At 68.8% G+C, this 12259-nt stretch overlaps 1 protein-coding gene across 1 annotated transcript; it reads left to right on the top strand.

Annotated features, from left to right (window-relative positions):
- The first annotated feature begins 337 nt into the window (after positions 1–337).
- Positions 338–10314, top strand: CNNM3 (cyclin and CBS domain divalent metal cation transport mediator 3). The gene is made up of 8 exons (XM_075910974.1): positions 338–1658; positions 6122–6265; positions 6710–6862; positions 7100–7269; positions 7532–7628; positions 7836–7969; positions 8408–8543; positions 9638–10314. Exons 1-8 carry the CDS (start codon positions 353–355, stop codon positions 9685–9687), a joined length of 2190 nt encoding a protein of 729 aa, XP_075767089.1. The 5' UTR covers positions 338–352; the 3' UTR covers positions 9688–10314.
- Positions 10315–12259: the final 1945 nt, after the last annotated feature.

Raw genomic sequence — 12259 nt, 5'->3', positions numbered from 1 at the left:
GGGGGGGTTCGCTGGGCGCTGTCCAGGGGTGTGGGGGGGCTCGCTGGGCGCTGTCCAGGGGTGTGGGGGGGCTCGCTGGGCGCTGTCCAGGGGTGTGGGGGGGGCTCTATGTGCTGTCCATGGGGGTGGGGGGGCTCGGTGCTGGCTGCGTTCACTGGCCCTTTAAATCCAGCCCGCTCGCCCCGCCCCCTGCTTGTTTATGTCCCGGCGCAGCCCAACCTGCGCTTCCCTCGCCTGGGCCCGCCCCCTCCGCCCATTGGCCGGAGCCCACCGGCCCCGCTCCCCGATTGGCCGGCCCCGCGCGGCAGGCGAGGCTGTGCGCGCGCGGGGGGGGGGGCGTCAGCTGACTGGCATGGCGCGCGGCTGGGGGCTGCGCTGGGCCGTGGCCGCGCTGTGCCTGGGCTGCGCCGCGGGGCGCGACGGGCCCCCCCCCTCCTCCGCCCCCCCCGCGCCGCCCCCTCCCCACGTGCTGGGCTTCCGGCTGGAGGAGGGGGCCTGGGCGGCGGGGGGGCTGGTCCGCGCGCGCCCCGGGGCCCGCTTCCGCCTGCGGCTCTACGGCACCGGGCTGCGCAACCGCAGCGGGCCCTGGCTGGCCTTCGCGCGCGCCGGCGAGCCCTGCCCGGCGCGCGCCCTGCACGTGCAGCCCGACGAGCGCGCGCCCGGCGCGCCCGCGGCGCTGCTGGTGCGCGTGGCCGTGTCGCCCGCCGGCCCGCCCGGCACCTACCAGCTGTGCAGCCGCGCGGGGCCGGGCCGCCCGTGGGCCCCCGCCGCGCCCGGCGACGCGGTGCTGGTGGGCGACGAGGGGCCGGCGCCCTGGCTGCTGGCCCTGCTGCTGGCCCTGCTGCTGGCGCTGGCCGGGGGGCTGCGGGCCCTGCAGCTCAGCACCCTGTGGCTGGAGCCCGCCGAGCTGGCCGTGCTGCGGGAGTGCGGCTCGCAGGCGGAGCGCCGGGCCGGGGCCGCGCTGCAGCGGGTGCGCCACCGGGGCGCCCTGGCCCTCTGCGCCCTGCTGCTGCTGAGCACCCTGGCCAACGCCGCGCTGGCCGTGCTCATCGGCTGGGCCCTGCGGGCCCTGGCGCCCGCCATCCTGGCCGCGGCCGCCTTGGTCTTCCTGCTGGCCGAGGTGCTGCCCTTTGCCCTCAGCGCACGGTGGGGGCTCTGGCTGGCGTCCCGCGGGCTCTGGCTGACCCAGCTCTGCATGGTGCTCACCTTCCCCATCTCGCTGCCGCTCAGCAAGCTGCTGGAGCTGGCCCTGCGGCACGACGCCAGCACCTGCCTGCTGCGGGAGAAGGTGCTGGACATGGTGCGCAGCAGCGACCCGTACAGCGAGTTCGTGCGCGAGGAGTTCAGCAAGGGCGCCCTGCGCAACAAAACGGTGGAGGACGTGCTGACGCCGCTGGACAAGTGCTTCATGCTGAGCGCCGGCGCCGTGCTGGACTTCCACAGCATGTCCGTCGTCATGCAGAGCGGCTACACCCGCATCCCCGTCTACGAGGGGGAGCGCACCAACCTGGTGGACATGCTCTACGTCAAGGACCTGGCGCTGGTGGACCCTGACGACCGCGTGCCCCTCAGCACCATCATCAAGTTCTACAACCATCCCCTGCACTTTGTCTTCAATGACACCAAGCTGGACGCCGTCCTGGAGGAGTTCAAGCGAGGTAACCGCCCCAGTGCCCCGGGGCCTCTCTGCTCCAGCTCCATGCAAGGGGGTGCTGTCCTGCGGGGGCACCAGGGGGCTCTCTCCTTGCTGGGCTGGGAACTGTTAACCGGTTACCCAGGAAGCATCACCCTTACCAGGAGATACCCAGGAGCGGCCCATGCAGTGCTCAGGTGGCTGGGTACACAGGAGTTAACTCCTTCCACACTGCTGGGCAGCCAACTTCCCATGTTCCCTGGGGGACGCCCAGGGCTGGCCTCTCTCCATGCACCAGCCGGGTGGGTCAGAGCCGGGACCGACTGCTGCCCCCTTCTTTGACTGGGGTCTGCCCCTGCCAGCGATGGCCGGGCAGGTTTGGCCCTGGCTGGCTCCTTGCTGCCGCTCGTGGCAGACGTGCCCTCCCCAAAGCAGGGCAGAGGCTGGGATTCAGTCGGATTTCCCTACCCAGCTATTGTGCCATCTAGTGCCATGCCCGGAGCCCCGCCCTCAGCGCAGTGAGCCCTGTCTCCCACCTGGCCTGGCCAGGCCAGAGCAGCGGGAGGTGAGGGAGTGCTGCTCTGGAAAGGGAGGAATCTGGTGCCTGGACCTGTGGTTAGCGTCTGTGGGATGCCTGCAGCTCCCGTGCTCTGGCTTTGGCCCTTGGGAACATCTTCCCGGTTCGGTGTCTCTTGGCTTCGGGGGGCACAGCTGGGCAGTGGAGTGAGCACGCTCAGCCCTTGGCGGAAGGACTGTGAAAGCGTTAACACAGAGAGCTTTGCTCCCAAGTGGTTCTTGGGCTTCTGAGTTGGCAGAAGCTAACCAAACCACACAGCCCAATTGCCAGCCCTGCTCCGCGGTCCCCCCATCGCCTGCAGGGGCTGGTGGACACCAATCCGCAGCAAGCCCATTCGCGCTGCCCTCCCCTGATTTCAGTCCAGTGCCTCCCTCCCTCCCCATGGGTCCTGGGGAAGGTCACCTTCAAAGCCAGGCTCTTCCCTCCAGAGGCAGGGAGAGCGCTTGGAGGGCCTGCCCCTGCTGCCATGGAAACGTTTGGCAGGGCCAGCTCATGGCCACAGGGATCTGGCGCCTGCCCTGAGCTCCGTGTTCCTCAGGGCCCCTGGAACCGGCTGCTTCCTTCCTGGGCCTGGAGCGGAGCCCAAAGCCCCTGCCGCTCCGTGTGACCGTGGGCCAAGCCAGCCCTGGGCCGAGGGCGAACCAGAGGGTGGGCAGGGCGGGGCCTGCAGGAGGGTAGGTGGCCCCAGTTCAAGCCAGGCTCTGCCGCTGCCCTGCAGTGACCTTTGGTTGGCAAGGCTGGGGGGCCGGCGGTTGGGACTCCTGGGTTCCCTGGGTGGCTCTGGGGGGCCGGCGGTTGGGACTCCCGGGTTCCGTGGGTGGCTCTGGGGGGCTGGCGGTTGGGACTCCTGGGTTCCGTGGGTGGCTCTGGGGGGGCTGGGGGGCTGGCGGTTGGGACTCCTGGGTTCCGTGGGTGGCTCTGGGGGGGCTGGGGGGCTGGCGGTTGGGACTCCCGAGTTCCGTGGGTGGCTCTGGGGGAGATGGGGGGCCGGCGGTTGGGACTCCTGGGTTCCGTGGGTGGCTCTGGGGGGGCTGGGGGGCTGGCGGTTGGGACTCCCGAGTTCCGTGGGTGGCTCTGGGGGAGATGGGGGGCCGGCGGTTGGGACTCCTGGGTTCCCTGGGTGGCTCTGGGGGGCCGGCGGTTGGGACTCCCGGGTTCCGTGGGTGGCTCTGGGGGGCTGGCGGTTGGGACTCCTGGGTTCCGTGGGTGGCTCTGGGGGGGCTGGGGGGCTGGCGGTTGGGACTCCTGGGTTCCGTGGGTGGCTCTGGGGGGGCTGGGGGGCCGGCGGTTGGGACTCCTGGGTTCCATGGGTGGCTCTGGGGGGGCTGGGGGGCCGGCGGTTGGGACTCCTGGGTTCCGTGGGTGGCTCTGGGGGGGCTGGGGGGCTGGCGGTTGGGACTCCCGAGTTCCGTGGGTGGCTCTGGGGGAGATGGGGGGCCGGCGGTTGGGACTCCTGGGTTCCGTGGGTGGCTCTGGGGGGGCTGGGGGGCCGGCGGTTGGGACTCCTGGGTTCCGTGGGTGGCTCTGGGGGGGCTGGGGGGCCGGCGGTTGGGACTCCTGGGTTCCGTGGGTGGCTCTGGGGGGCTGGCGGTTGGGACTCCCGGGTTCCGTGGGTGGCTCTGGGGGGGCTGGGGGGCCGGCGGTTGGGACTCCTGGGTTCCGTGGGTGGCTCTGGGGGGGCTGGGGGGCCGGCGGTTGGGACTCCCGGGTTCCGTGGGTGGCTCTGGGGGGCTGGCGGTTGGGACTGTTCTATTCCCAGCTCTGCTATTGGTTGACAGCGTCCCGCCCGCGAGTGCAGGTGACAGTCGGGAGCCATGGCGCTAAGTGCTCTGAGCTCCCCTGAGGTGCCGGGGCTGCTCTGTTCTGCCATCAGCAAACCAGCTCTCCCAGGCCAGAGGGGTGGGATTGGCGGCGAGAGAGCGACCTTGTCAGCCTCTCTGCGCTCTGGCCAGAGCCCGACTCGGCAGTCGGAAGCGGCTGAGATGCCCGTGGGGGGTGGAGTCCATGTAACTTGCATCCAAGAGTCTGAAAAGAGCTGGCCCTGGGCCCCGTGGACTCTGATTTGATTTTCATTAACTCGGGGCACTGGGGAGGTTCCCGCAGGCTTGAGGAAAGCTGACGTTGTGCCAGTATTTCACTTGGGTGAGCTGGCTTACCAAGGCAGTCCCGGCACTGCCAGTGTGACGCTGACCCTGTGCAAGCAACCGAGTGGTCGATGCAGACTCGAGGAATAACAGATGAAAGGAAGCTGATCTAATTATTGCCAATTAACATGGGCTTTTGGAAAATCCATCCTGTGGAACTAGCCAGTCGCTTCTTGGGTGAGGTTACGAGTCTGGCTGAAAACGTAGCAGGGTGGACGTAGCGGACGTGCGCTTCTGCTGGGAGGTTGATCTAGCACTGCCCAGCGTTTGGTTACAGACTGGGAGGAGGCGCGATGAGTGTGGCCCATGTTAAATGGACTGAAAGCTGCTAGGTCTTGGGGGGTGAGGTCCTCTCCTACTGGACTCACTTCTGTGGCTGAGAGGGGAACTTGGGAGCTCGGGGCACGTCTTCCCTGCGGGCTGGGCCAATGGGCAGCCATCAGTCCAGCCACTTGCTCCCTGGCCTCCGTACAGCACCTCAGCAGGAAGTGCTGGGGGCGGCGAGAGCGGGCGCAGTGCAGTGCAGACGCTGTAGTAAGTAGCACTAGGGACGTTGACTTTGGCTACACTGAGGGTTGAGTGACACCCCATCGCCGGCCCCAGCGCAGACCTGCCCTCAGGAGTTCCAGGGGCAGGTGGGGTCCCAGCTGGGGGCAGGTTTCCTTTGCAGATGAGGGCTGAGGGTGGTGGCTATGTGAGCAATGTTTGCCCCCCCGCCCCCCCCCCCCCCCCCCCCCGAACAGCTTTGGGGCCTGTTTGGATCAGGACTCCCACCGATCGGACACTGGAATTTGAGATGTGAACATCTGAAATCATGACACTGACCAATTCTAAGACACCGCAGCCGTGAAATCGGCCAAAGTGACCCGTGAATTTGGCAGGGCCCTACCCTGTGGGTTTCAGTGGGGGTGGGAGCGTGTGGCCTGTGGGGGTCTCAAGCTGTAAGCAGGAAACCCTCATTGGGCGGGGGTGTTTCTAGCAGGGGCCTGTAGGGATCACGTTAAGGCTTCTGTCTGTGACCTGGTCAGGGCTGCAGGGGATCCAGACGCTGGGAGAGGGGAACAGCGAGAGGGCCGATACAGAGCAACCTGTTCACTGGCTAGTGGGTGCAAGCAAACAGGATGCGTTTGGCACGTGTCTGGGCGCCTCTAGGGACAGCGGCTGCGGGCCGTGTTTGTGGGGTGGGGTCCTCTGGCCTGGTGGGGGCTGTGCCCCCCACCTCACCTGCACAGTGCACCCAAAGTCGCCCCGCATGGAGCGAGCCATTCGGTAGCCCAGCATGGTACGAAGCCAGACAGGATGGTCCTGAGGGCCAGATCTGGGCTGCAGATGGCCAGTTGGACCCCCACATCCCTTCTGTGGGAGTCTGAGTCCCCTAGCCGGGGAAGGGGGCAGGGCGGATGCCAGCCACTTGAGGGCTCCAGGAACCCACCTGTGGCTCCAGAACCAGTGTCTGTGATGGCTGTCCACTCCCCGCAGTGTAAAGTGGCCCCGTGCGCTGCTGCTGAGCCCCAGCCAGGAGAGAGAAGGCCCCCACAGCGGCCTGGAGGTAAATCGCCCCCGTCGCTGCTGCAATGCCCTGCTGGAAAGGGGGGGGACACGGCAGCATGGGGGGCTGTTGCCTAGCCCCTTGCTGCCTGCGGCTCCCTAGCTGGATAGGAACGGGGTGCGTCTGGGCTGAGCCAGAGTTCTCCGGTGGTCGGCGCATGAGGCGGGGCGCCGGACTCCTGGGTTCTCTTCCTGACTTGCGGGTCCGGTGACCCCCAGGCAAGTCGCACCTGGCCATCGTGCAGAAGGTGAACAACGAGGGGGAGGGCGACCCCTTCTACGAGGCCATCGGCCTGGTGACGCTGGAGGACGTCATCGAGGAGATCATCAAGTCGGAGATCCTGGACGAGTCGGACGACTACAGTGAGTGAGCCCCATGCGGGGCCGGGGCCTGCCGAGCCCTTGGGACCCGTGGCTTGGTGGGCAGCGCTGCATGCCTGGCGTTCGCTGCAGAGACAGCCGGGCCCTCCTGCTCCTACGTCTCCCCCAGCCCCTCCCGTACAGGCCAGGCTGGCCCATTGCTCCCCAGCATGTCGGGGGCTGGTGCACCAGGCCGCCTGGGGCTGTTCCCAGCGGGGGGTGGGGGGTGTCAGGCTGCCTGCTGAAGGGGGAGGCCCTAGTAGTGGGAGAACAGGGAGTGTGGCTCCTGCATGACTTGAAGCATGTCCTCCCCTGCTCCGTGCCTCAGTTTCCCTAGGGGGGTGGGGGGATGCCAAGCTCTCTTTCCTGTGCTTTGACCTGCCAGCTTGTGGCTGCTCGGGAGGGCTCTGGCCCCCCAGGGTTATGCTGCCTTCTCTTGTGCCTCAGAGGAGAACAGGGTGCGGAAGAAGCCAGCCCCCGTGGGCACCCTGCTGGAGCACAGGAAGGAAGATTTCTCCTTGTTCAAGGAGGCTGACAACGAGCACAAGGTGAAGATCTCCCCACAGCTGCTGCTGGCCACGCAGCGCTTCCTATCCCGAGGTGAGTGTGGGCAGGCAGCCCGCGCCCAGCCCTCCCTGGCTCCGCGCCCGGCTCGCCCAGCGCCAGTACGTCCGGGCTCTGGCTGGCAATTCCTGCGGCAGGAGAGGGGTCTGGGCTCTCCCTATGGGCCTGCTGGGCTCGGGGCAGGGGGACCCAAAGTCCCGTGTCCCGGGAGCGGCTCGGATGCAGCGCCCGCCCCGGCTGAGGCTGGATTCTCTGCCGCTCGCTCCCCATCAGAGGTGGATCTGTTCAGCCCGGCCCGCGTCTCCGAGAAGGTCTTGCTGCACCTGCTGAAGCACCCCAGCGTCAACCAGGAGGTGAAATTCAACGAGAGCGACCGCCTGGCGCCCGAGCACTTCTTGTACCAGCGCAACCAGCCGGTCAACTACTTCGTCCTGGTCCTGCAGGTACCGGCGCCTCCTGGGCCTGCCCCCGTCCCTCCCGTCACCCCAGCGCCGAGCCACTGGGCACATCCCTGGGCTCTGGCCTGGCTCCCCACCCCCGCAGGGCCCCAGCTGGCGTACGGGCTGACGCCGGGTTTGCAAGCGCGCGGGATCTCGGGCGGCTGTGCTGGCAGCACGCCAAGGTGTCTGCCCACCCAGTGACCAGAGAATGCAGCATGGGGGGGGCTCCGCTGAGCCGACCTGACCCGGGGCCTCTCCTCCGCAGGGCAGGGTGGAAGTGGAGATCGGGAAGGAGGGGTTGAGGTTCGAGAACGGAGCATTCACGTACTACGGCGTCGCAGCGCTGACGGCGCCCTCCTCGGGTGAGCCCCCATGTCCCTGAGAGTCCCCGGCTGAGCTGTGCTAAGTGCACCCCCCTGGCTGGAAAGATGCGGGGACTCCAGGCCCCGGGCTCCGCATGGCTCCTGGCCTAGCTGGGGGCCCAGGCTGGCCCTGGATTGCTGGCTGGGGGCTGCGGGTGTTGGGCTCCCCGCTGGCTGCTTGGCCCACTGGCTTCTGCCTCCCCCCAGTTCACCAGTCGCCAGTGTCCACCCTGCGGCCGAGCCGGCGGGACCAGCCTCAGGACTGCAGCGAGAGCCCCGCCTACTCCACCTACTGCCCCGACTACACCGTGCGGGCGCTCACCGACCTGCAGCTCATCAAGGTACGTGCCCCGGCCGGGCTGGCTGCCGGGCGAGCGTGTGGGGCTTGGGCCTGCGGACGAGCCCCGTGTGCTCTGAGCCAGCGGCTGGGAGGTGCGATTGTAGCCACCGCTGCTCTGCCCCACTAGGTGTGATTGGGGGGCAGCACCACCCTGCCCCCGGGCAGCAGGGCTGCAGTGCCGGTTCCCCCGGGATGCTGGGCTCAGTTACCCCACTCTGGGAGGGCCAGGGCTGGGGTGCTTCCCTGGGGGGGGGGGTCTTTGCTTTGGGGCAGCCCCTGCTCCTTGAGGATGCTCCACTGCTCCCACCTGCCCCGCCCCTTGGGGGTGTCTCTCCCCAGTGGCCTTTACCCAGCCTGGCCCTCGGGGGGCAGGATCCATGCGGGGAGGGTGCCGGCACACAGGCCCACGTGCTCAGGGCTCTGGCTCACCCCTCCCCAGGTGACCCGGCTGCAGTACCTCAACGCCCTCATGGCCTCCAGGGCGCAGCTGGCGCCCCAGGCACCTGACAGCCTGGAGCTGAAGATGGTCCCCACCAGCCAGACGAAGCTTCTGGGAGCCAGGCCCACGGCGTCAGGTACTGTGGGCAGCTGGGCCAGGGCCCTTGGCACCCTGGGAGCCAGCAGGACAGGCTCTGTTCCCACTCAGCTGCTGGCATGGCTCTGGGGGGCTCCCACCCCCATGGCTCCCTGCTGCATGGCCCTGCCCTCGGTTAGCCCCTTGGCTGCCTGTGTGGGAGGACACCGGCTCCTCCCCAGCACCAGCCCTCCTGCCGCGGGGTGAGCGCCGCCCCATGCCAGCAAGGAGCTGCCCCAGCTGTGCCCCTGCCTGTGCAGCTGCTGGTCCCAGCCCCCAGGAGATGACTGACCGGGCAAGGGGGCGTTCTGGGACCTGGCTGGGGCGCCGAGGCCGGGGATGGCTGCAGGCAGGCAGTGCCTGTCTCCAGCACCCCCTGGAATCTCCGTGCTGCCCCATCTGGCCTCCCCAGCAGCCCAGAGGTGCCCCCGCTCCCCTGCTCTCCAGATGAGCCGCTGGGGGTGCCTGGCAGGGGCATGAGGGCCCTGCCTGTTTGGCACATCTCTGCCTTGCGCTCTCTGGCAGCCCCACCCCCTCGGCCACAGCTGGGCAGCACGTGACTGGGCGTCTGCGGGCTCCCTGGCTCAGTAAGTAGCAGAGCCTGCCTCTGCCAGGTGCCTGCTGGGCGCTCGGCCTGGGCCCACCACAGCCCTGCCCGTGTGAGTTGGGGGGGGGAGTCCCTTGGATCTTCTGAGTCCTGGGCTTTTGGCTTTTAACTCCCCTGGCTGGGAGCTCTGACCAGCCAAGGACACCCCCGCCCCTCCCCGAGACCTTAGTCACGCGCTGCAGCTCGGGCCCTGGAGCCCGTAGGCCTGGCTGGCCCCGTGTGTGCTTGGGAAGAAGGGCCCCAGCTGCCACATAAGCAGGCCCGAGGGAGAGCAAAGCTGGCCTAGCCTCCCTGGGGAGGAGCCAGGCCTGGTGCAGCAAACCCCTGCCCTTCCCGTACCTCAGTTTCCCCAAGTGTAAGTGCTTTTGGGTCCTAGAGATGGAACGTGGCTAAGCCCTTTCCCGCGTGTGCCGTGGGGCACCAGACGTGGAAGCCCCCAGCCCGTGGGGCCGACGGGGGGGTCATGGCTGTCTCTGCTCTGGTCCCAGGAAGCAGCAGCAGCCAGGCGCTGGGGGAAGAGGCGTGCACGAGCATCTAGCCCTCGCAGGACCCGGTGACCGCCGCGTGGGAGCTGGCAGCCGCCCATGCTGGCTCGTGGGGCGAGGGGCCCCAAAGGAGGCCGGCCCCTTGGATTCTAGAGGACCCTGCGGCATGGGGCAGGCAGAGCTGGAGTCCAGCCCCGGAGAACATCTCGTCCCCCGCTCAGGGGCCAAGAAACCCGCAGGGGCAGCCCGCCCGGCTGGGGGCCGCAGCAGCCATGCAGGTTGTGGGCGGGTTCCTCGCCGGGGGGTGGGAGGCCTGGCCCTGGCTGTGGGGTCAGTGAGCCCCCACCCCATGGGGCGTGGGGGTCAGCCCATGCTGCCACTCAGGGCCAAACACCTGCCTTCCTGAGCCAGGCCTGGGCCCGGCTTCACCAGGGGCCTTTCCTCCCCGGGCCCCCGAGAGAGCGCGGGGCCCACATGGGGCCTGGAGTGCAGACTGCGGCGGAAGGGCCCGGAGCAGCCCCGCCCCTCGGACATGTGCAGGTGCTGTGGCCCCAGGGCTGACGGACTGAAATGGACACAGGGGGGCTGCAGCTCAGGGCGCTAGTTGCAGCCTGGTGCAGTCAGCGCCCCGGCCGTGTGCGCGGCCCCGTTTGAAAGGCACTAAAAGCTGGTGTCATGCAGGTAATGGCTCCAGCCCCCTTTGTACTGGTGCAAGGGCTGGGCCAGGCTCGCCCCAAGGGCCTGCGTGGGGCCAGCAGCCACCTGGGGCAGGAATGGGTCCCAGCTGACAGGGGAAAGGTCCCATGCAGTGTGGAGAAGGGAGGGGCTGCGAGCCCAGGGCCTTTGGGCAAAACTGCACAAGCCTACTGCCTGGGTTGCTGTCCCTCCCCCGACTCCCCCCCCCTTGATGCCCGCGGGGGCCCCCCTGCCCTCGCAGATTGACAGGCACAGCAACGCAGGCTACTGCTGGCAACAGAGCTTTATTGCACCGGGCTCTGCTGTACCGGAGAGCACAGCCCTTGCCAAGAGCCTGCCCAGGGGCGTCGGGCACATGCTGCAGGTGCCACCCTGGAGCATTGGGTATGTGGCGTGGCAGGCACATGGTGTGGGCCCTGTCTGGGGTCATTGGGCACCAGGTGCAGGCCAGCCCAGGGGCATCGGGCACATGGTGCAGGCCTGCCTAGGGGCGTCAGGCACATGCTGCAGGCCAGCCTAGGGGGGTCGGGTACAGGGTGGAGGCCCTGTCTGGGGGGCATCAGAGCACAGGCCTCCTCCAGGGGCACTGGGCACACGGCACAGGCTAGCCTAGGGGCACTGGGCACACGGCACAGGCCAGCCTAGGGGCACTGGGCACACAGCACAGGCCTCCTCCAGGGGCACTGGGCACACGGCGCAGGCCAGCCTAGGGGCACCGGGCACACGGCACAGGCCTCCTCCAGGGGCACCGGGCACACGGCGCAGGCCAGCCTAGGGGCACCGGGCACACGGCGCAGGCCAGCCTAGGGGCACCGGGCACACGGCGCAGGCCAGCCTAGGGGCACCGGGCACACGGCACAGGCCTCCTCCAGGGGCACCAGGCACACGGCGCAGGCCAGCCTAGGGGCACTGGGCACACGGCGCAGGCCAGCCTAGGGGCACCGGGCGCACAGCACTGTGCACACAGCCCCCAGGACGGTCACTCAGGGTGCTGCCTGGCAGAGGGGGCTGTGCCTCTGGGAGACCCAGGCTTTTCTGCTGGCACCGTCCCCAGGAAGGGCGTGTGGGCTGCTCCAAACAAGCCTTTGGGGGGGAGGGTTCTGGCTGGGGAATGGGCCCATCAGCGCCCCAGGCCCATTTACAGGAGGAAACGCGCTGCCTGTGCCAGCGTGAGCCGGCCTGGGACCCTGCCCGGGACCCTGCCCTGAGCGGCAGCCACAGGCACTGTTGCCTCAGCCTCTTGCTGTACAGAGGGAAACTGAGGCAGAGTTTACCCAAGTCAGGTGCCCTCTCAGGCCAGGGCTGGCCCCCAGGGGCACAACTGCAAAGACATGAGTGAGCCCCCCAGGCTGCTAGCCTGCCACTGGCTAGCTCTACCCAGGCCCCCTCTGCTGGTGCTACTGGCTGGATGTTCTGATCCCCCGTCCCTCCTGCCACAGCCACCCTGCTGGGGGCACAGGTCAGGCCACACCGGCCCTACGAGGCCTGGGCCAGGTTGGAAGGGGGCACCTCCCCCCTGCTGCTGTAAGCCACATGCTGGCTGCTGCCTGGGAGCCCCCAGGCCAGGGCCAACGCCTCAGCACCAGGAGGCCTTTGGCTGGTGCAGCAGGACCCAGGGGATGGGGGGTGGCTGCCGTGCCCCAAGGAGGCCAGAGGACGCGGGGGGGGGGGGAGCGAGACGACTTGGTTAGGGCACAGCCACTATGAGATCTGGCCAGGCCCAGGGCAGCTCTCCCCTATGCCTGGGCTGGCTTGCGGCCAGGCCCTGCACCCCACTCAAGCCCCCAGGGCCAGCTCCGCCCCCTGCCTCCAAGGCGCAGCCGCCTGCCCTACAGCCCAGGGCCAGAGGAAGGGGGGGGGGCAGCCAGGCCAGCTCCGATCCCAGGGTCATGCCTGGCCATGGGCAGGGATTGGGTGGGGGGGGGGGGC

The sequence above is a fragment of the Pelodiscus sinensis genome, chromosome 28, assembly GCF_049634645.1.
Source record: "Pelodiscus sinensis isolate JC-2024 chromosome 28, ASM4963464v1, whole genome shotgun sequence".
Classification (NCBI taxonomy): domain Eukaryota; kingdom Metazoa; phylum Chordata; order Testudines; family Trionychidae; genus Pelodiscus; species Pelodiscus sinensis.
This window is presented reverse-complemented; position numbering and strand designations above follow the sequence as displayed.

Excerpts from the sequence above, each read along its gene's own strand:
- CNNM3 (XM_075910974.1), top strand. The coding sequence starts at position 353 with ATGGCGCGCGGCTGGGGGCTGCGCTGGGCCGTGGCCGCGCTGTGCCTG. Across the intron at positions 7,970-8,407 it reads CCGACCTGCAGCTCATCAAG|GTGACCCGGCTGCAGTACCT; the intron begins GTACGTGCCCCG and ends ACCCCTCCCCAG. Across the intron at positions 8,544-9,637 it reads AGCCAGGCCCACGGCGTCAG|GAAGCAGCAGCAGCCAGGCG; the intron begins GTACTGTGGGCA and ends CTCTGGTCCCAG.